Genomic DNA, 20639 nt, shown 5'->3' with positions numbered 1-20639 from the left:
CGCTACACGCATAGCGCCCGAAATTCACTTCTCTTAAGGCGCTAACTGCTGGCGCAAGCAACTGAAAATCCAGCCCCATGACTCTAAGCTCTGCCTTCATGTTATGTAACTAGTTGATATGAAATGGAACAGGAATCTAAACTTCTAAATGCGGGAGATTTTCCTTTGCTTTGTGCTCAATGAATATTTAGTTCCTGGGTGCCATGCAGAAGAACTGGTCAGCCCACAGAAATGGGAATTTCTCTGGATCTGGCAGGAGTCTAGAAGTTAATGTGTTAAACCAACAGTCGTTGAAATGGCTTTCTCCTGTATTGACAGTACATTTACAGTGTAACTCCCACATGCTAGAACTGCTATGCTGTAGTTCCAGAACACAAGGGGCCATAATTTGCTGTGGCAGGGCATCTGCCATTATTTACACTTGCCCTTGCATGTTTAGGTTTTTTAAATTTTTGCGTGGCAAGTTGTTGAAAGTGCGAGCTGATAACGTCGTAGCGAGGGAAACGGCATCTCGGATGTGAGTGAACAGGGCAAGCAACTGTGTATATCCTTAACCAATTGGATTGAAGGATTGTGAAATTAACAGCGCAAGGACTGAGAAGAAGTGTAAGTTAGAATGGGTGAATTCAATGTCAAATCAGGTACAGAAAGAGAAATAAAGAGAGGGAAAGAAAGAGGGAAAGAAAGATTGTATTAAGAGATAGAGAAAAAAGAGACAGAGGAAAAGTTTTTTTTTAATTGTAATTTTAAATGTTACCTTTTTAAAATCTCCAACAACAATTAAAACCTCAAGGAATGAGATTCCACACTTGTAATAGTTAATTTTCAATGTAAGAGAGGCAGTAATTAACACTTACCACATCGGTTATATAGTACTTAGACTGAAATGGACAAGACTTAACTTGCTGTGGTGAGTTTAGTTCATATTTACCATGCAAGTACAGCAACTTCATGACGTTCAATGCATTTCAATGGTGAGCCTGATAGCGAGATGCCGTTTTCGCGAATGGTGGAGCGCGCATCTTGGACAGCAACTTTTGGATTTGCACATCTGCCTTTGCCTGAAGTTACTGTAGCACTTGTTCATAAATAACAGCGAGCGCTATTAGCCTTGAAGTTATTCTGACAGCAAATTATGGGCCAAGAAGCCTGACACGTTGACATTCTCAATGTAGAGGTAAATGCCTCAGAATGTTATCACTCAGTTATTAACAAGCAGTTTATACAGTTTGGGTTTTGCTTACTGTTATACTCTGCTGGTGTCTTCGTTCTGGTCGAATAATATAGATAATTTTCATTCATCTGTAACTGCCCAGCATGTTTTCTGAAGTAGCAGCTCCTATATGTGACAAAAGAAAGACAATACATAAGCACGTTATATTGGAGTTCCCAGTATAGAGGTGTTATAATGAGGCTTATGTTATAGACAGGGGCCCAGAAATTCAATTGTTAACGCCAGCCACTAGCGCCTTAAGAGGAGGAGAAGTGGGGCGCTAAGCGGCTAGCGCCCGGGTGCGGCGTGATCTGCGCCTCTCGCGAACTTCACTCAAGATTTAGCGGCGGCGCAAAACCGCAGTGCCCCGCTCAGCTGCGCGTGCAGATCCTGACGTCATTTCATGGTGCAACGCCCTTGGTGCGCTCCGAACCGGAACTTCAGTGGTGCCGCCCTTCTGTGCGCCTGGTGCCCCCAGCGACTGGTAGAGGGGAATGGTTCCCAGTCGCTGCTGGGTGCGGGGGGCGCTATTTAAAGGGGATTCCTCCTGCATTATAAGTGGCAGCCATTTTGTGCCAATCCTTCTGTGTGAGAGATGGATATTTGGAGAGAGACAAACGGAGAGAGCTTTCTGCTTTGACTCAGCACTCGCACAGGTACTTCTGGCTTCAGGCCAGAGCTTTGCACTTGGATTTAACTTTCAGTGCCATAGCCTTGAGTCGCCACATATAATGGGGGCTGCAATGGGTGGAAACGTTGGGCTTCTCCATTGCATTCAAAGGGCTCAGAGACGCTGTGAGAGAGTGCCAGTCATGGCCAGACGGAGAAGGGCCAACAGGCGTCGGCACAGGAGGCCTTACCCACCCAGGGTATACCGCCAGCAGTTCTCATATCTGAACATGTCTGAGGAGCAGTGTGTGCGGAGGCTGCGATTCAGAAGGGAGGTGGTCACTGAGATCTGCCACCTGCTTCGCAGAGATCTGCAGCCACAGCTGAGGAGCAGGACGTCTCTGTCGGTGGCAGTAAAGGTGACGGTGGCTTTCAACTTCTATGCCACCGGCTCCTTCCAATCCACTACTGGGGACATTGCCAATATCTCCCAGTTTGCGGTACATTGCTGCATCCACCAGGTGACCAATGCCCTTTTCAGAAGGAGACGTCAGTACATCTCCTTCCCCATGACCGTGGACAAGCAGCAAGAGCGTGCAATGGGATTTGGAAGAATAGCGGCCTTCTCCATGGTCCTGGGCGTAGAACTGATGAACCAGCAATGGTCAGGCCTTGCTTCAGGGCTGCAGTGTGCAGGGCGTGCCAGCCAAACAAATCGACCCTCCCCCTTTAAGAGATGACCGGCGCCAGCGTGTCTGCCTTCAATCAGCAACTCGCCGCACCTGCGCTGCGCCCGCCCTCGGTGTTAGCGCCTCGGCTCGCCGGCTTAGCACCTTATGATAGTCGTGCATCGCCTGCTTTAGCGCAGCAGCAACCTCTTGGGGTGATGCAACTCAATTTCGGTGAAGGTGGCGCTAAGTTGCGCTGGGCGCTAAATTTAGCGAACGCCCGGCTGTAGTGCCCCAAACGTGGCGATACTGAATTTCTAGGCCAGGAACTTTTATTAGCTTTCTCCTTCAGTAAAAGTACCATAATCAATATTTGTTGTATCTTTGGTCACCATTGTTTATCAAAGGGTTAGAATGAGAAGCTACTGCATCCAAATTGATTTATTATTCTGTATTTTGCACTCAGAAAATGTATATGCCCTTATTGGTGTATTTATGTATATTTCCACTTTTCTCTATTATTTATCAGTCTATTTAATATCTGTGTATTTGTTTATGTATCTATGCAAACATCGTTCTAATAATTGTCTATCTATATGTCTTCCCGTCTACACAAGTATTTTTCTATCCCGTATCCAGCTCTCTATGTAGCTTTGTCTGCCTGTCTATATACAGCTATCTTTCTATACATTTATTTATCTATCTAAATCTGTCTACCATCCCATCTATTCTATAATGTCTCTTTGAAATCTTTACCTTTTTGTGAAGGTGATGAGGAGCTGGTTCAGGAGGTTCTCTTTGATGCTGTAGTAACTGCACCAATTGAAGCTTACTGGACAGCCATAGCCATGAATATTTCTGAGTAAGTATAACAATTACAAAAAATTTGATCAATAGTAAAGTATATTTGTAAAATATCTCAATTGTCGGAATTTGACGTCCCTCTAAGTTTAAATAAAGGTGAACAGAAGTTTGAAAAAGAGATGCCATTGGAGTTTTTCTGCTCAATAAATGTATTAATTTAGTTGTGTGTCAATTTTTTTTTTGGTTTGTTTGTATGCCTGCTGGTCTATGAATTTATTTGTTGGTGTGCCTGCTATACTGTGAATTTATTAAATTATTGGCGATTGCTGTTCCATTAATTCTTGATTTCTTGATGTGCCCATTACTAATTTGTTAGTCTACCTGCTGTTCCATTAAATTATTGGTGCCCACTACTCCATTACTTTATTCATTTGTTGCTTTACACAATTTTCCATTAATTTATTCATTTATTAATGTACCTGCTGCTCTCTAAATGTATCCATTCATTGGTGCCTACTGCATCATTAATTTATTGACTTGTTGATTGCCACATTTTGATTTGTTGGTATATCTGCTGTTCCATTAAATCATTAAGTCACTGGTGCCTACTATGTTATTATTTTATTCATTTGTTGCTCATTGGGTAGTATTGTAATATAATACTACTCACAGGATACTATAGGCCAGATTCTCTTCTCTGGTGACCTTGCCATCTGAAGTGTGACAGGTGCAATTTTTGCCCACCTAACTGACTTAGCCTTAACCGCAGCAAACACCCTCGAGTCAGCCTCATTTAAATACCTTTTGGCAAGCTCCAGACAAAATTTTTACATGCATTTAAGAACTTGCCACTGAGTAGTAGTGGTGGGTGGTGAGATGTGGCTGCTGCAGAAGGTTAGTGTCAGAGAGACTCTCCAACTGAGAGTATGGCCGGAATTTTCACCTTAGAGTCAGGGCGGTTGCATGCGGGCCGCATAGTGGGTCGCCATCCCGAACTTTTCAGCAGCGTGTTCTGCACTGCACGTTTAACTGAATTGGATCAATTGAAACAGTCATGCAGGTTTCCTAGCCAATGAAATGGAGCAGCTCTGATGGCTCACTTTCAGCTCTGATATTTAAAGGAGTCGTGCACACATCACAGTTGAAGGTTGTTGGAGGAGGCATACAGATGGTTGGGAGAGGTGGCTATTGTTATATGTCGAAGAGTTTTGTATGGGTGCAAGCAAGGATGGAGTCCCAGTGCTAGAAAACTGCCAGGTTCTTGGATACCTCCCTGGAAGTCCTGGTCCAAGTAGTCAGAGCACGGAGGGAGGTCCTATTCTCTGGTAGCGGCAGGAAGAGAGCATCCAGTGAAACCAAGAGGACATGGCTGGAGATTGCTCAAGAAGTGAGCAGCAGAGGTGTTGTCAGCCGCTCCTGGATTCAATGCCGCAAGAGATTTAATGATCTCATGAGGTGAGGAAAGGTGAGTACAATGCTACACGCAACTACATCCTGATGTGTCTGTCAACCTAACCCCATCACTCTGCCTTCCCAAGCCTACTCCTGGACGTCATTCCTCACACCAACCTACCTTGTAGGTGCACCCATCCCTCACTGTCTATGCACCTACTCACCTCCTCATCTGACTAACCACCACTGACATTCACCCTCAGCCTAATGCAATCCTACAATGTAACACCACAGAAGGAGACTATTTGGCAATGTCATGCCACTCTCTCATTGTCACCCTCTACAGATGTAGCCTATAAATCCCTTACACTCATTCCATCACTCTCACTCAAAGTTCTCTTCTTTTCCTCCTTGCAGGAGAAGAGCATGCAGAACAGGCGAGCAAGAGAAAGAACAGGAGGTGGCCCTCCAATATATACTAATTTGACGCCAGTAGAGGAGGGTGCTCTCGAAATGTGGAGTGACAGAGCTGTTGGCAGTGGGAGACGGAGAGGGGGGGAACCTCTCAGCAATCTAGAGACAGAATTAAATATTCCACATGACATACAACAGTCACTCATGGTGACTGATGTCAGCAGCCAGTGAAATATCATTATGTGTATAATGGTAACGTTACACATTCTAATCATAAAAGGTCTAATTCATGTCTTTATTCTCCCACAGGGTCCATCAAGTGCTCCTCCCCACTGTCCAGCCAGAGGAGAAAGGCAACTCCTCAGAGGAAGCTTCATTCTCACCATCGCCAGACCCATGTGCACCCAACACCAGCGCAGATACGTGCACGTTGATGGGCCCTGTGAGACATAGAGTAGCGTTGTCACCTGGTGTCTCACACATCACAAGTAAGCAAGAGCAGATGGTGGAGACAGGAACAGCAGTGGACTCCTCGCCTGAGGGCGCAGGATGCTCCAAGCTCTGCTGAGCTGCATGCAGCTGCTGAACATTGGGGGCCATCGACAAAGGGGTTGATCTTGGAGAAGCAGCAACAAATGCGCGAGGCTTTGGCAACTATTCTAGCCGTGATGTGCGCAATTGTACAAAGAATGGAAGAGTCCATCTTCAACATGAACAGCACCATATCACAGGCGATGGCGATGATGTGCTGTTTCATGGAAAGGATGGCTACCTGCATGGAGCAGCTAATGCGCCAGTTGAACGAGAACTGCTTGCTATGAACAACAGATTGCAGACTAATACAAAAGCAAAATACTGCGGATGCTAGAAATCTGAAATAAAAACAGAAAATGCTGGAAATACTCAGCAGGTCAGGCAGCATCTGTGGAGAGAGAAACAGTGTTAACATTTCAGGTTGATGACCCTTCGTCAGAACTGGAAAAAGCTGGAGATGGAACAGGTTTTTAAGCAAATGCAGGGGCAGGGAAAGGGGGGAGGGGAGGAAAGAACAAAAGGGAAGGTCTGTGATATGATGGAAGGCAGGAGAGATTAAGAGACATTAAGAGAGATTAAGGGGGGTATTTTAACTCAGGTGCGGGATGGTGTTGTGTTATCCGAATTTCGGTTCCCACACAAATCTAAATGGATGTGGGAGATTGATGCAATTTTAACTGAATTGGCCAATTGATTTCCAATGTGTGGGAAGCCTTTGCAAATGAGTTTTTCATGACTGAAAGTCCCCTCCGATGACATCATCATTGCTGCTGCATTTAAGGTCCACAGCAAGCCTTGCTTCTTCTGCAGACTGCCAAGCTTCTTGACTGTGCAGTGTGAGGGAGCTGCAGCAAATATGACAAGCGGAAGGGCGAGATCAGCTCCTCGCTTTGACGAGGTGGCACTGCAGGCATTAGTGGATGGGGCTAGGGCCAACAGGGAGGTGCTCTTCCCTTCATCAGGGAGGAAGAGGCCTCCCACTCAGACCAAGGCAGTGTGGATGCAGGTGGCTGAGGAGGTCAACTCCTTGGGAGTCACCTGCAGAACCTGGATACAATGCAGGAAAAGATTTCTATACATTCAGCGCACTGGCAAGTGAGTATGAATTTCCCATCACCCTCAATCTGATCCCCATTGCCTTTCCTCACCAGCACTCAGCTTTAGCAATCTCTTCCTTCACATCCCACTTGACACTGACATCCATGCACCCTTACCCATTCCCTCTCTCTCTATGCTCACATTCACATAACTATTTTACCATGCAGCCCTCACACTCCCTATCACTCTGATGCTTTGAACACAACTGACAACACACAGGGGGAGCCCTTGGTCTTGCAACCTCACTCCATCTTTGTCTCCTTCTAAGTATCTATGCTATGCAATCTCTACACTCACTCCTTCATTCTCACTCAACCTCCACTTGTCTCCCTCATTGCAGAAAAAGAGAGCTCACAACAAAAGAGAGCGAGCCAGGACAGGAGGAGGGATAGCCTCAATAGCCCACCTGACCCCCTGGGAGGAGGCCGTCCTGGAAATTATGGGAATAGAGGATGATTCGCGCATGGGGGACGGACAGACGGGAGTAACACAGCAAGCTGGTGACAGAAAAGTTTCCCATCTCTCTCTTTGACATTGCATGAGTCGCTGATAATGATTGTGAAGCAGTAACAGATGGACTTATGAGCATCTGCAAAAAGCTATGTGCATGTAGCCTTTGCATCACATCTCTGACTCTTTCCTTTACTCCCCCACAGGACCATCACAAGCATCCGTCCCCTCTAGCCAGGAAGAAGAGGCTGAGCAGCCAGACTCCTCAGAGGAAGCTGCAACCTCTGAGGGCGCAGCGTCAGCAGAATTCAGCGCACCCAGCACCAGCGCAGACACTCACACCTCGCTGGGACTTTCGGGACATAGAGTAGTGTTGTCACCTGGTGTATTACAGCTCACAAGTGAGCATCAGCAGATTGTGGAGACAGGGACAGTAGTGGAGAGTCCTAGTTAGAGGGCGCAGGACTGTGCCAGCTCGGCTCAGCAGCATGTCGACCCTCTGCCTCTGGGTCTATCCATAAGATCAGAGGTGATGGAACTCCAGGCACAGATGCAGGAGTCTCTGGCAGGTTTTGTCTCTGGGGTCGCTGCGAGTGTGGAGCGACTGGAGGAGTCCATAGTGAACATGAGCAGAACCTTTGTGGAGTCATTGGCGCATGAACGCATCACCACGGAAAGGATGGCTACCTCTGTGGAAAGGGTTACTACCTCCGTGGTAAGGCTGGCTACCGTAGAGGAGAGGATGGCTACGGTAGAGGAGAGGATGGCTACGGCCATGGAGGAGCTTAGTCATCAGGGTATGGAAAACATGGCCATTGTTCAGAATAGAATGACCTCTCTTGAGGAGCGATGGGCATCTATTGAACAGAGAAACCAGACCTTCATGGAAGTCCTTCTGAGTAGGACTGCCATTGCAGATACGGGTCCCCATGGCCCCCCTGATGTGCAGCAAGGTGCTCTTCAGCCACTTGCAGGCGCTGAGGGGTACCTGACCCATGAGAGGGAGGTTGGTGGCAGACCATAAGGAAGTGGGGGCTCCTCTCCAAGCGCTCACACTTCCATGCCACTGCAGAGCCCTCGGTCAGAGCCACACCGGAGTCCACACCCAAGTGAGATAAACGTCTCAACCCCTGCACAGCCGCAGGAGCAGCAGACAGTTGACGAGCCCTCACAGGCTCGCAACCCTAGAGGACACCTGCCAAAGGTGTTGAGACAGGAGCAGCAGGAAAGTGAGCAAGGGGCCTCCACATCTGCTGAAGCCACAGGGGAGGCACCACGTAGGAACACGCATAAGAGGAAAATTCTGCACAAATAGTCACAAGGGTAGTCACTTGGGTGCAATTTTGTGTTTATTGTAAAAATGCCATCACGTCATTATTGAACATAAAAATTCTGATGGCAAATGTTGCAGTTGTGGCGTCTGTCATTTCGCTATTGGGACTTCCACATTGAGGCCTTAGGAATACTTGCAACTGTCAGTATGGTGGTCAGTGCTAGGAATCCTCTGGTTCTTGGCCATTGTCAAAGCTCTGGTAAGAAGCAGTGAGACAAAGTGTTTGATTGACTCGGCTAAGCAAATCTGGCCAGGATGAGTGCATTACGTGCATCCCGGGCCGCAATGCCCTCACGTAATGCTGCCGCTGATTGATGGGCCTCTGCAGGATGTTCGTTTTCGCATTCCTCCTCCTCCAACTCCTCATCTGAGGAGGATATGTGAGGAGCCACTTGGTCCTCAGGAATCTGCAAGCCAGAACGCTGTGCCATGTTGTGAAGTGCACAGCAAACCACGATGATTCTGGAGACCCTGGCTGCTGAGTACTGTAGGGCTCCACCTGATCTATCCAGGCATCTGAAGCGCATCTTCAGCAAACCGATGGTTTGCTCGATAATGGATCTGGTGGAAATGTGGCTGGAGTTGTAGCGCTCCTCAGCTTCGTTGGCTGGCCTCCTCAATGGCGTCATTAGCCACGTCCTCAGGAGATAGCCCTTGTCTCCAAGTAGTCATCCGTTAAGTTGGTCTGGCGGACTGAATAGCAGAGGCACACTAGACTGGCGTAGTGTGAAGGAGTCATGGCAACTGCCAGGGTACATGGCACAAACATGCAAAATTTCCTTCTTGTGAAGCTGAATGTTAAGGGAGTGGAAGCCCTTGCAGTTGACAAAAATACCTGGATTGCGATGGGGTGCCCTAAGGGCCACATGTGTGGAGTCAACGACGCCCTGCACCCTTGGAAAGCCTGCCAGATTAGCTAATCCAACTGCTCGCGCCGTGACACTTGCTCAATCCTTGGTGAAATGGATGTGATTGTGCGCGAGGGCAAAGAGGGCATCGGTTACCTGCGTGATGCAAGTGTGTGCGGCCGCCTGGGAGATGCCGCTGATGTCTGCTGCTGATCCCTGGAATGAGCCTGAGGCAAAAAAGCTGATTGCGGTGGTGACTTTGATGGCCACTGGTAATGCTTGTCCACCTGGTCCTCTGGGCAGCAGGTCTTGCTGTAGCATTGTGCAGATGTCAGTCACCACCTCTCGCGAAAGTCAGAGCCGCCTTTGGCACTGCTGCTCAGACATGTTGAGGTAGCTGACCCTGCGTCTGTAGACCCTGTTTGGAGGGTATCTCCTGCGCTGACGGGCTTCCAGGTGCTGGCCCCTTCTGGCCTGTGGAGCTTCAGGTGGGTGAGCAGCAGCCTGGCGCTCCTGCTGCTGCTGCTGTTGCTGGTGCTGCTGTTGTTCCTGGTTCTGCTGTTGCTGCGGCTGGTGCTCGAGCTCCTCTAATGCCCAGATGGGAAGGAAATAAATGGCTCCCATGCTTCTGGTATATGCCTCCATTGAGGAAGTGCTGAGTGAAGGTGGTGAGTGGGGTTTCCCAGGAGGTCACACTGGAGATGGGTGTGAGGCTCCAACCTTCTGCAGGTGTGGTTAAGCCTTCTAAAAGTTGCCCCAGACCTGAGACCACTAAGTCCTGCCACCTGCAAGTCATGGCTGATCAAATCTCCTCTTTAATGGTTGACCTGCAGTTGATAGTCAGCAATTCAATAGTGCTCCCGCCAAGTTTCACATTCGTGTTTCCCACCAGGCGTGTTTCATGTGGGAAAAGAGTTAAATTCGCAAGGGCCTTTCAAAATAGGATTATAGAGGCCACTTAGTGGTTGTTAAGGGCCTTAATGACCAGTCCCGCCTGTTGGATGCGGGACGGAGTCGGGACCATCACACACGACTGAGTTAAACTTGCTCGGAGTTGGGAACCAGGCGGGGGGGGGGGGGTCCTGCCCACCAGTTTTTGCAATTTTAACCCTCCGCACGCCTCCAAGCCCGCCTCCACGGCTCAATGAAAATCGAGGCCTAAGAGATGGTGCAAGGCAAAAGGAGATGGTAATGGGACAAGTTATGAAACAAAAGATGGCTCTAAATGAAATGTAAATGGCACTGACAGAATGAAAGACAGCTGCCATGTGTGAGAGAGAAAAAAATATATATAATAAATAAAATAAATGGAAAAAAAGGATAGGGGCAGAGGTTATGGTCTGAAATTGTTGAACTCTATGTTGAGTCCAGAAGGCTGTAAAGTGCCTAATTGAAAGATGAGGTGCTGTTCCTCGAGCTTAAGTTGAGCTTCATTGGAACAGTGTAAGAGGCCGAGGACGGTGAGGTCTGAGTGGGAGTGGAGCGGAGAATTAAAGTGACAGGTGACCGGAAGCTCAGGGTCACCCTTACGGACTGAATGGAGCTGTTCCGCAAAGCAGTCACCCAATCTGCGTTTGGTCTCCCCAGTGTAGAGGAGACCGCATCGTGAGCAGCAAATACAGTATATTAAATTGCAAGAAGTACAAGTAAATCGCTGTTTCACCTGGAAGGAGTGTTTGGGGCCCTGGACAGTGGGAAGGGTGGAGGTAAAAGGGCATGTGTTGCATCTCCTGCGCTTGCACAGGAAGGGGGTGTTGGGGGTGATAAGAGGAGTGGAGTGGAAGGAGTGGTCCCTTCTGAATGCTGAAAGGGGAGGTGAGGGGAAGATTGCAGACTCTTATTGACATCATCTCTAGATGGGATTGCAACGTTCATCGCCCTACTGATGTGCAGCTCCTTGCTAGCAGGGAAGTGCGGGTGGCCCATAAGAGGGATGATGGTGAGAGGGGATATGGAAGTGGGGGCTCTACTGAAAGCACTCCCACTTCTCCCCCATTGCCTCCCCATCAGTCAGAGCCCCAAATGCTGCCTTGGATCCCGATGGCTGAGGCTGCCCCTGCACAGTTGCAGGAGGAGTAGTCTTTGGCAGGGCCCTCACAGGCTCCAAAACCCAGAGGACCTCTGCCAAAATGCCAAAGCAGTCACAGCAGAGAAGTGAGCAGCCTGCCTCTACCTCTGCTGAAGCCACAGGGGTTGCACCTCATAGAAGCATTCGGAAAAGAAAAAAGAGACACAATTGTAGATGTACAAGGGCATGAACATGGGTGTTTGCCAAAATGTTAATGTTAAGTTTCAGTTATATTTATGACACACATAAATTTATTTTGTTGCCCCACTTTCCGGTCTTGCCCATTTTTGCCTGCTACCTTGGAAGTGGCCTTGTCCCTTGGAGTGAAGGGTGAGACATTACATCATCTAGAGCAATGGGGGTTTGAGTGAGAGGAATGGCTTGGTCACTTTGGAACTGGTTTGTGGTGCGGGTGGGGGGTGGGGGCGCAGTTGGTACAGCATCTAGGAGCCAGATGGGTGCACTGGTGCAACCGGGCAGAAATGTGTGCTGCTGCTGGTGCCATCTCCACCTCAAGTTCCTCCACTTCCTCCTCGTATTGCACCTGTTCCTCCTCCTCCTCCTCTGAAGAGGCAGTGCGCCCTGCGCTTTGTTTCTCCTGCAGCTCTAACCCTCACTGCTGTGCTATGTTGTGCAGTACATGTGCATGATGATTGTTTTCTGGTTGCAGATGAGCTGCACATTGAGGGAGTGGAAGCCCTTCCAGTTCACAAACATTCCTGGGTGATTTGGGGGTGCCTTGATGGCCACATGTGTGCAGTCGATGACGCCCTGCACCTGTGAGAAGCCAGCCAGAGCTGCAGCGCTGAGCGCCTGTTCGGTAATGCTGGCTTCATCAGTGGCAATTGTCTTGTTTTGCACACTTTGTACAAAAATAATAAATTGCAGGACAACGGAGTATTACAGTTTAAACCCTTTTAATGAAGCATCAGGTCTGTAGGCTTTCTCAATCATCCATACAGTACCGTGTGGACAAGATGGAGTCAGGACCCTGGGTCCTCCAAAACAATAGCAGTCCTTACAGATGCCTGCAGGCCAATGACAACTCAGCATGTGATCACATGTGAATATAATAGGTATTCCTTACAGATGCCTGCGGGCCAATGATAATTTGATATGCAAATGTTACATCCCCATTCTTTTAAAAGAAAAATGTTATGCATTACTTTTGAACCTTTCTTCTACATAATGTTCTCAGTAGCATCAACATATAAGTAAACTCAACATTTAACTAGCACTGAAAACATCTCAACGTTTCAATAATGATGTACAGTTATTTTTTAGGGCAGCGATCCGCCTACACCCTTTGACAGGTCACAAGTCAAGGATAACTCTAGGCTTGACCTCTCGTTGGAATGACAGTGTTGTTCCTTGGTGTTCAGGAGGTGCCTGCGATTGCGGTGGTACACCTGTCCTTCTCGGGTGCGGATGTGATACGATCGCTCAGTGTCAGCAGGCTGGATGACGACTGCTGGCTTCCAGTAGTCATGCTCCTGGATTCTGATGGATTCTCCATTGTGCAGTGGCGGCAGTAGTCTAGCTGACCTGTCATAGTATCTCTTTTGGTGTTGCTGTCTCTGTACACGTTTTGCATGCACTTGCTTGCAGCTGACGACCTGCCAGGGCCTCTCTGGGATACGGTGAGGGATCATGGGCTCTTTGACATTTGATGGGCGGCGTTCTAGACAAATGGAACATTTTCCGACAATGTCTTCAATGTGTTTGCACATTCCGGGCCAAAACATAGTGTCACGTGCTCTTTGTTTGCATTTTTCCATGCCCATATGTCCAGCATGAATTTTTGTCAACATCTCTTCTCTGAGACTGGTAGGAATGATGATTTTCTCCCCTTTGAAGATGATTCCGTTGATTTGTGACAGTTCGTCTCTGTGGTTCCAGAATTCAGATGTGCTCTGAGGGCATTTCCTCCTTTCCTCAGGCCATCCTTCATGTATGACTTTGCTCAGCAGTGTGAGTTGTGCATCTTTCTTTGTTCCTGCTCGGATCTCCTTCAGTTTTGAGTCACTCACAGGTAAGCTGTTGTACACCATGTGCACCTGCACATCCATGCCTTCACCGAGGCTGCTGTCCTGGTAGCTAAGAGACTTTCTGGAGAGCGTGTCTGCGACAGGAATGTCTTTGCCTGGATGATGAATGATTGTGAAGTCATACTTCTGTAGCTGAAGGATCATTCTCTGTAGCCTTGGTGGGGCTGCGGCTAGTGGTTTCCTCATGATTGACTCGAGGGGCTTGTGGTCGGATTCCACAATGACTTGTCGGCCATAGACGTACTGGTGGAAACGCTTACATACAAACAGAATTGCATATAACTCTTTCTCGATTTGAGCATAGTTGATTTCACTGTCTGTGAGAGATCTGGAAGCGTAGCCGATGGGCTTTCCTTCTTGCAGTAATACTGCGCCTAGTCCGTACTTTGACGCGTCGACTTGTAGTCTGAGCTCTTTGTTGGGGTCAAAGTAGGCAAGAACTGGTCCTGGTTCTCTGGTGATTAGGTCTTTCATTTTCTGAAATGCTGTGTCATGTTGTTTGTCCCACAGGAACTCATTGGATTGTTTGAGCAACTGACGCATGGGTGCGTTGATTTCGGAGAGGCTCGGGGTAAACTTGGCTAAGTAGTTAACCATGCCTAGTACTGTTTCTAGCTCTGCGCGGTTCTTCGGTGGCTCCATCTTCTTGATGGCAGAGATTTTCTCTGGATCCGGCTTAATGCCATCAGTTGAGAGGCAATGCCCGAAATAACTGATCTCGGTGGATCCGATTATGCTTTTCTCGGGGTTGAGCCGGATACCTTTCTCCCATGATCTTTGTAGCATTGCACGGAGGTTCCTGTCATGTTCCTCTCTATTCCTGCCATAGATGAGGATGTCGTCTACGATTGCGACTACTCCATCGAGGCCTTCATAAGTTTCATCGATCTTCCGCTGGAATTCATCCTGAGCTGAGATAAGACCAAATGGTAAACGCAGAAATCGGTAGCGTCCAAATGGTGTGTTGAACGTTGTTAGCTTAGATGACTCTTCTGTGAGCTTGATATTCCAGTATCCTGATCGTGCGTCCATTACACTGAAGTAACGTGCTCCCACTAGCTTGGGTGTGATGTCATCTAGCATTGGTAGAGGGTAGTGAGGGCGCTTGATAGCCTTGTTCAAATCTCTGGGGTCAAGACAGACTCTGAGCTTGCCTGCACGTGGTTTCTCAACCACTACTAACACGTTGTCCCACTCTGTCGGTTCTGTTTCCCGGACGATGATTTCTGTATTCTCCATGCTCTGCAGCTCCTCCTTCAGGCGACTACATAGAGCAAGGGGTATCCTTCTCGGTGCGCAAACCACAGGGGTTGCTGCTGGGTCAAGGTGAATAGTGCATTCACCTGGGAATAGTCCGATTCCTTTGAAAACGTCAGCAAACTCCTCCATGACTGTCTGCTTCTCAATTGGTGCTGTCAATGATAGCACTAGCTTGACGAGGTCCATGTCTAAACATGCCTTTAGACCTAACACTGGAGGTGCTTGAGTGTCAATAATGTAAAAGTCCAGCATCATGTCACTTTCTTTGTACTTGCATTTCATCACGCATGTGCCTTTTACAATGAGCTGCTCACCCCCATAGCCGGTCAGTCTGTGTGAGGTGGGCTGTAGCTCACACTCATCCTTCAAGCTGTGATACTCACTCAGAGGAATTATGTTAACCTGAGATCTAGTGTCTAGTTTAAACTTAAGCTCTTTGCCCTGTTTTCCTATCTCAATATCGGCAAAAGCTTGCTCAGTCTCTGAAATCTGTTTTTTCTGTGACACAGAATCAATAAACAGTTCCTCTGCATTTGGCTCTCTATCTGGCATTTGGCTGTCACTCACTGTGTGTACTGCTTCTCCGAAAACAGTCTTGCAAACTTTAGCAAAGTGGTTCCGTTTACCACATTTAGTACATTGCCTTCCTTTGGCAGGGCAGTACTTCTTTTCTCCATGCCAGTTGTTTCCACAATATCCACAGTTTTTGAAGCATTTTATGTCTGTGTCACCCATTTTTAGAACTCTCACTGTTCTTTCTGTTCTGAAACACACTCTCTGGGCAGTGTTCTTTGGTGTGTATCTATTAACTGCATGCACTGTCTGTTCACTCGAGCTGCTCGTGGCGCCGGTTATGGTTTTCAACTGTGCTTGGGCTATTTCGTGCGATCTAGCTATGTCCATAGCTTTGTCCAGCGTTAGCCTGGTCCCATCATTCAAAAGTTTTTTTCTCACTTTAGCTGAATGTATTCCAAACATGATGCGGTCTCTGACCATCTCATCTTTATCTGCATATACACAGTCTTTTACCAGCAGTTTTAACTCAGTCACAAACTGTTCAAACGACTCACTAGCTCCTTGTACTTTCTCCTGAAACTTGTACTTAGCAAATATCGTATTTGTCTTGGGCATCACATATGCTTCAAAACGGTCAAAATAACTTTTCAGTACCTTTGCTTCATCCGCGGTGAGAGACCATGTGTTAAAAATGTCTCTCCCTTTTTCTCCGATCCATAGGAGTAGGTAGCTGCATTTTTCTTCCTCCCCTTTTCTTTTCAACGGACCCAAGAACATTACTTCCACGTGTTGCTTGAACTTGCACCATTCTCTATGTAAGTTCAAAGATTCCCAATCCATTTGAAGTAAGGGAGCTCCAACGATGTCCATTTCAAATCCCTGTTCTGACACCATGTCTTGTTTTGCACACTTTGTACAAAAATAATAAATTGCAGGACAACGGAGTATTACAGTTTAAACTCTTTTAATGAAGCATCAGGTCTGTAAGCTTTCTCAATCATCCATACAGCACCGTGTGGACAAGATGGAGTCAGGACCCTGGGTCCTCCAAAACAATAGCAGTCCTTACAGATGCCTGCAGGCCAATGACAACTCAGCATGTGATCACATGTGAATATAATAGGTATTCCTTACAGATGTCTGCGGGCCAGTGATAATTCAATATGCAAATGTTACAGCAATGTTTACATAAGTCGCTGACTTGTGAAACATGGCATAAGTCCCCTGGGTGATGCATTTGTGTGCGGCCGACTGCGAGATCCTGCAAATGTGTGCTGTAGATCCTTGTAAGGAACCTGAGGTGAAGAAGTTGAGGGTGGTCGTGACTTTGACAGCCACTGGTAAGGTGTGTCCACCATGTTCTTTGGGCAGCAGGTCTTCTTCCAGTAAGCTACAAATATCTGCAACGACCTGGTGCGATAGCCTGATCCTCCTGAAGCACTACTGCTCTGTCATGTGCTTTTACCAGCTGTCACTTAATGAAGTAGCACAATGGTCACTGAGCTCCTGCCTTACCTTCACAGACGAGGTTCGTGAATCCCATGCACAACCAGTTAAAGCTGAAACCTCACTGTTAAGGATCTCTCAACGAGCAATTAACTACCTCAATAAGGTCGCCCCCCCCTCTACCGAGCAGGTCCGTGGCGCGCTTCGAAATGCGCCCCAGTTAAATGTGGAAGTCGGTGGGATGACGGCGGGTTCCCAATGCGCTGTCACAAAACATATTTGAAAGTTCTCTATCTGAATACACGTAGCATTCGTAACAAAATAGATGAGTTAATGGCACAAATAACTACATATGGGTATGATCTTGTGGCCATTACAGAAACATGGCTGCAGGGTGACAATGCCTGGGAATTAAACATACCAGGTTATTTAACGATCAGGAAGGACAGGCAGGAAGGAAGGGGAGGTGGGGTGGCTATGTTAATAAAGGAAGGAATCACTGTAATACAGAGAAATGATATTGGGTCAAAAGATCAGGATAATGAAACAGTTTGGGTGGAGGTAAGGAATAATAAGGGGAAGAAAACACTAGTGGGCGTAGTCTATAGGCCTCCGAACAGTTGCAACTATGTTGGACGGAGTATCAATCAGGAAATAGTTGAGGCTTGTAATAAGGGAACATCTATAATTATGGGGGATTTTAACTATCATATTAATTGGACAAATCAAATTGGGCAGGGCTGCCTTGAGGATGAGTTCATTGAGTGTATTAGGGATGGGTTTCTTGAGCAGTATGTAACTGAACCGACCAGGGGGCAAGCAACCTTAGATCTGGTCCTGTGTAATGAGACAGGATTAATTAAAAATGTCCTAGTAAAGGATCCCCTTGGAATGAGTGACCATAACATGGTTGAATTCCATATTCAATTAGAGGGTGAGAAGGTTGGATCTCAAACAAGCGTGCTAAGCTTGAATAAAGGAGACTATGAAGGTATGAGAGCGGAATTGAGTAGAGTGGATTGGGAAAATAGATTAAAGGGTAAGACGATACATGATCAGCGGTGTACATTTAAGGAGTTATTTTACAACTTCCAGAAAATATATATTCCACTGAGAAGAAAAGGGTGTAAAAGAAAAGACAGCCATCCGTGGCTAATTAAAGAAATTAAGGATAGTATTCGACTAAAAACAAGGGCATATAAGGTAGCCAAATCTAGTGGGAGGATAGAGGATTGGGAAAACTTTAAAAGACAGCAAAAAATAACAAAAAGATTGATTAAGAAAGGGAAGATAGATTATGAAAGTAAATTAGCAAAAAATATAAAAACAGATAGTAAGAGTTTTTATAGTTATATAAAAAGAAAAAGGGTGGCTAAAGTAAATGTTGGTCCCTTAGAGGATGAGACCGGGAAATTAATGGTGGGAAATATGGAGATGGCAAAAACACTGAATGAATATTTTGTATCAGTCTTTACAGTAGAAGACACTAAGAATACCCCAACACTGGACAAACAGGGGGCTATAGGGGGGGAGGAGCTAAACACGATCAAAATCACTAAGGAAGTGGTACTCGGTAAAATAATGGGACTCAAGGCGGATAAATCACCTGGACCTGATGGCTTACATCCTAGGGTCTTGAGGGAAGTGGCGGTAGGGATTGTGGATGCATTGGTAATAATTTTCCAAAACTCCCTGGACTCAGCAAAGGTCCCGGCAGACTGGAAAACTGCTAATGTAACACCCTTATTTAAAAAGGGCAGTAGACAGAAGGCTGGAAACTATAGACCGGTTAGCCTAACATCTGTGGTAGGTTAAATTTTGGAGTCCATTATTAAGGAGACAGTAACAGGACATTTGGATAATCATCATTTAATAGGACAAAGTCAGCATGGTTTTGTGAAGGGGAAGTCATGTTTGACAAATTTGCTGGAGTTCTTTGAGGAAGTAACATATAGGGTGGATAAAGGGGAACCAGTGGACGTAGTGTATTTAGACTTCCAAAAGGCATTTGACAAGGTGCCACACAAAAGATTATTGCTTAAGATAAAAAATCACGGGATTGGGGGTAATATTCTGGCATGGATAGAGGATTGGCTATCTAACAGAAGGCAGAGAGTTGGGATAAATGGTTCATTCTCAGAATGGCAATCAGTAACTAGTGGTGTTCCGCAGGGGTCGGTGCTGGGTTCCCAACTCTTTACAATCTATATTAACGATTTGGAGGAGGGGACCGAGTGTAACATATCAAAGTTTGCAGATGATACTAAGATGGGAGGGAAAGTAGTGAGTGAGGAGAACATAAAACACCTGCAAGGGGACATAGACAGGCTAAGTAAGTGGGCAGAGATTTGGCAGATGGAATACAATACTGGAAAGTGTGAGGTTATGCACTTTGGCAGGAAAAATCTTAGAGCAAGCTATTATCTTAATGGCAAGAAACTGGAAAGTACTGAAGTACAAAGGGATCTGGGGGTCCTGGTGCACGAAACTCAAAAGGTTAGTATGCAGGTGCAGCAAGTGATTAAGAAGGCCAATGGAATGTTGGCTTTCATTGCTAGGGGGATAGGATATAAAAATAGGGATGTATTGCTTCAGTTGTACAAGGTATTGGTGAGACCGCACCTGGAATACTGCATACAGTTTTGGTGTCCATACTTAAGAAAAGACATACTTGCTCTCGAGTCAGTACAAAGAAGGCTCACTCGGTTAATCCCGGGGATGAGGGGATGGACATATGAGGAGAGGTTGAGTAGATTGGGACTCTACTCATTGGAGTTCAGAAGAATGAGAGGCGATCTTATTGAAACATATAAGATTGTGAAGGGGTTGGATCGGGTGGATGCGGGGAGGATGTTCCCGATGATGGGTGAAACTAGAACTAGGGGGCATAGTCTTAGAATAAGGGGCTGCTCTTTCAAAACTGAGATGAGGAGGAACTACTTCACTCAGAGGGTGGTAGGTCCATGGAATATGCTGCCCCAAAAAGCTGTAGAAGCTACATCATTACATAAATTTAAAACAGAAATAGACAGTTTCCTAGAAGTAAAGGGAATTAAGGGTTACGGGGAGCGGGCAGGAATTTGGACATGAGTCTAGGTTCGGATCGGACATGGCCCTGTGGGTAGCGGAGCGGGCCCAGGGGCCGTGTTGCCTGATCCTGCTCCTATTTCGTGTGTCTAATTATGTTAGATTCAGGAGATGGTTCTGTGATAGTAGATTGGCGGTTAGGATCAGATCAGCCATGATCTTATTAAATGGCGGAGCAGGCTCGAGGGGCCAATTGGCCTACTCCTGCTCCTATTTCTTATGTTCTTATGTTCTTATTTCAGCGCTTTTAACTGCCAACCCGCTCCCAAATCACATGCTCTGCAATGTGAAAATTCTGGCCTATGTTGCTGACTGCAGTGCTGCTGCCAAATTCCAGCAACAAGGGAGTGCTCAGTGCTGGTCCCTCACTGCTGCTGTAGGCATTTAAAGTTTCCTTACATAGTAACGCTGAATGCCTGGTGAATACTGGCGTGAGTAACGCCCAGTGTTACTGAGGTGATAGTGATGCATAATGTGACGTATAACATCACGCCATCATTATCACCTCATTTAAATGTGCCCATTTATGTTTGGTGGGCACTTCCAGCATCTGGCAGAAATAACACCAGAAAATATGTTGGCACAGTAGTGGGTGGAGAGCTAGTGTCATGTGACTCTCATCCATTTTCTACATCTACTTGCCCCATTACCACTTTTAAACCAATGAAAAGGCAGAGGAAAATCCTACCTTGTATACTTTCAAATCCAACATCACTCATCTTTATCATCCACATAATTTGGAAAAATAAAACACCTCATACATGAACAAGCTCAGTGCATTTATACAAAGTATATAGTGCAGATATGCACATCTCCATGCAGACAGCAGGTACTGGGCTACTTAAATCATA

At 46.7% G+C, this 20639-nt stretch overlaps 1 protein-coding gene across 14 annotated transcripts in view; it reads left to right on the top strand.

Moving 5' to 3' along the window:
- LOC147106116 (voltage-dependent calcium channel subunit alpha-2/delta-4-like) overlaps positions 1-20639 on the top strand; it is an 888222-nt gene that overhangs the window by 375598 nt on the left and 491985 nt on the right. For all 14 annotated transcript variants that reach the window (XR_015081361.1, XR_015081362.1, XR_015081363.1 and 11 more), the window contains one exon: positions 3259-3352. Coding sequence is in view for 11 of the 14 variants with exons in the window: in XM_086008903.1 (XP_085865029.1) it covers positions 3259-3352 (94 nt within the window). In the remaining 3 variants the exon portion in view is untranslated. The remainder of the gene's footprint in view (positions 1-3258; positions 3353-20639) is intronic.

Source organism: Somniosus microcephalus, chromosome 16 (genome assembly GCF_052327205.1).
Source record: "Somniosus microcephalus isolate GS21.2 chromosome 16, FLI_Smic_1.0, whole genome shotgun sequence".
Classification (NCBI taxonomy): Eukaryota; Metazoa; Chordata; class Chondrichthyes; order Squaliformes; family Somniosidae; genus Somniosus; species Somniosus microcephalus.
Note: the sequence above shows the minus strand (reverse complement) of the source record. Positions and strands in the feature narration are given on the sequence as shown.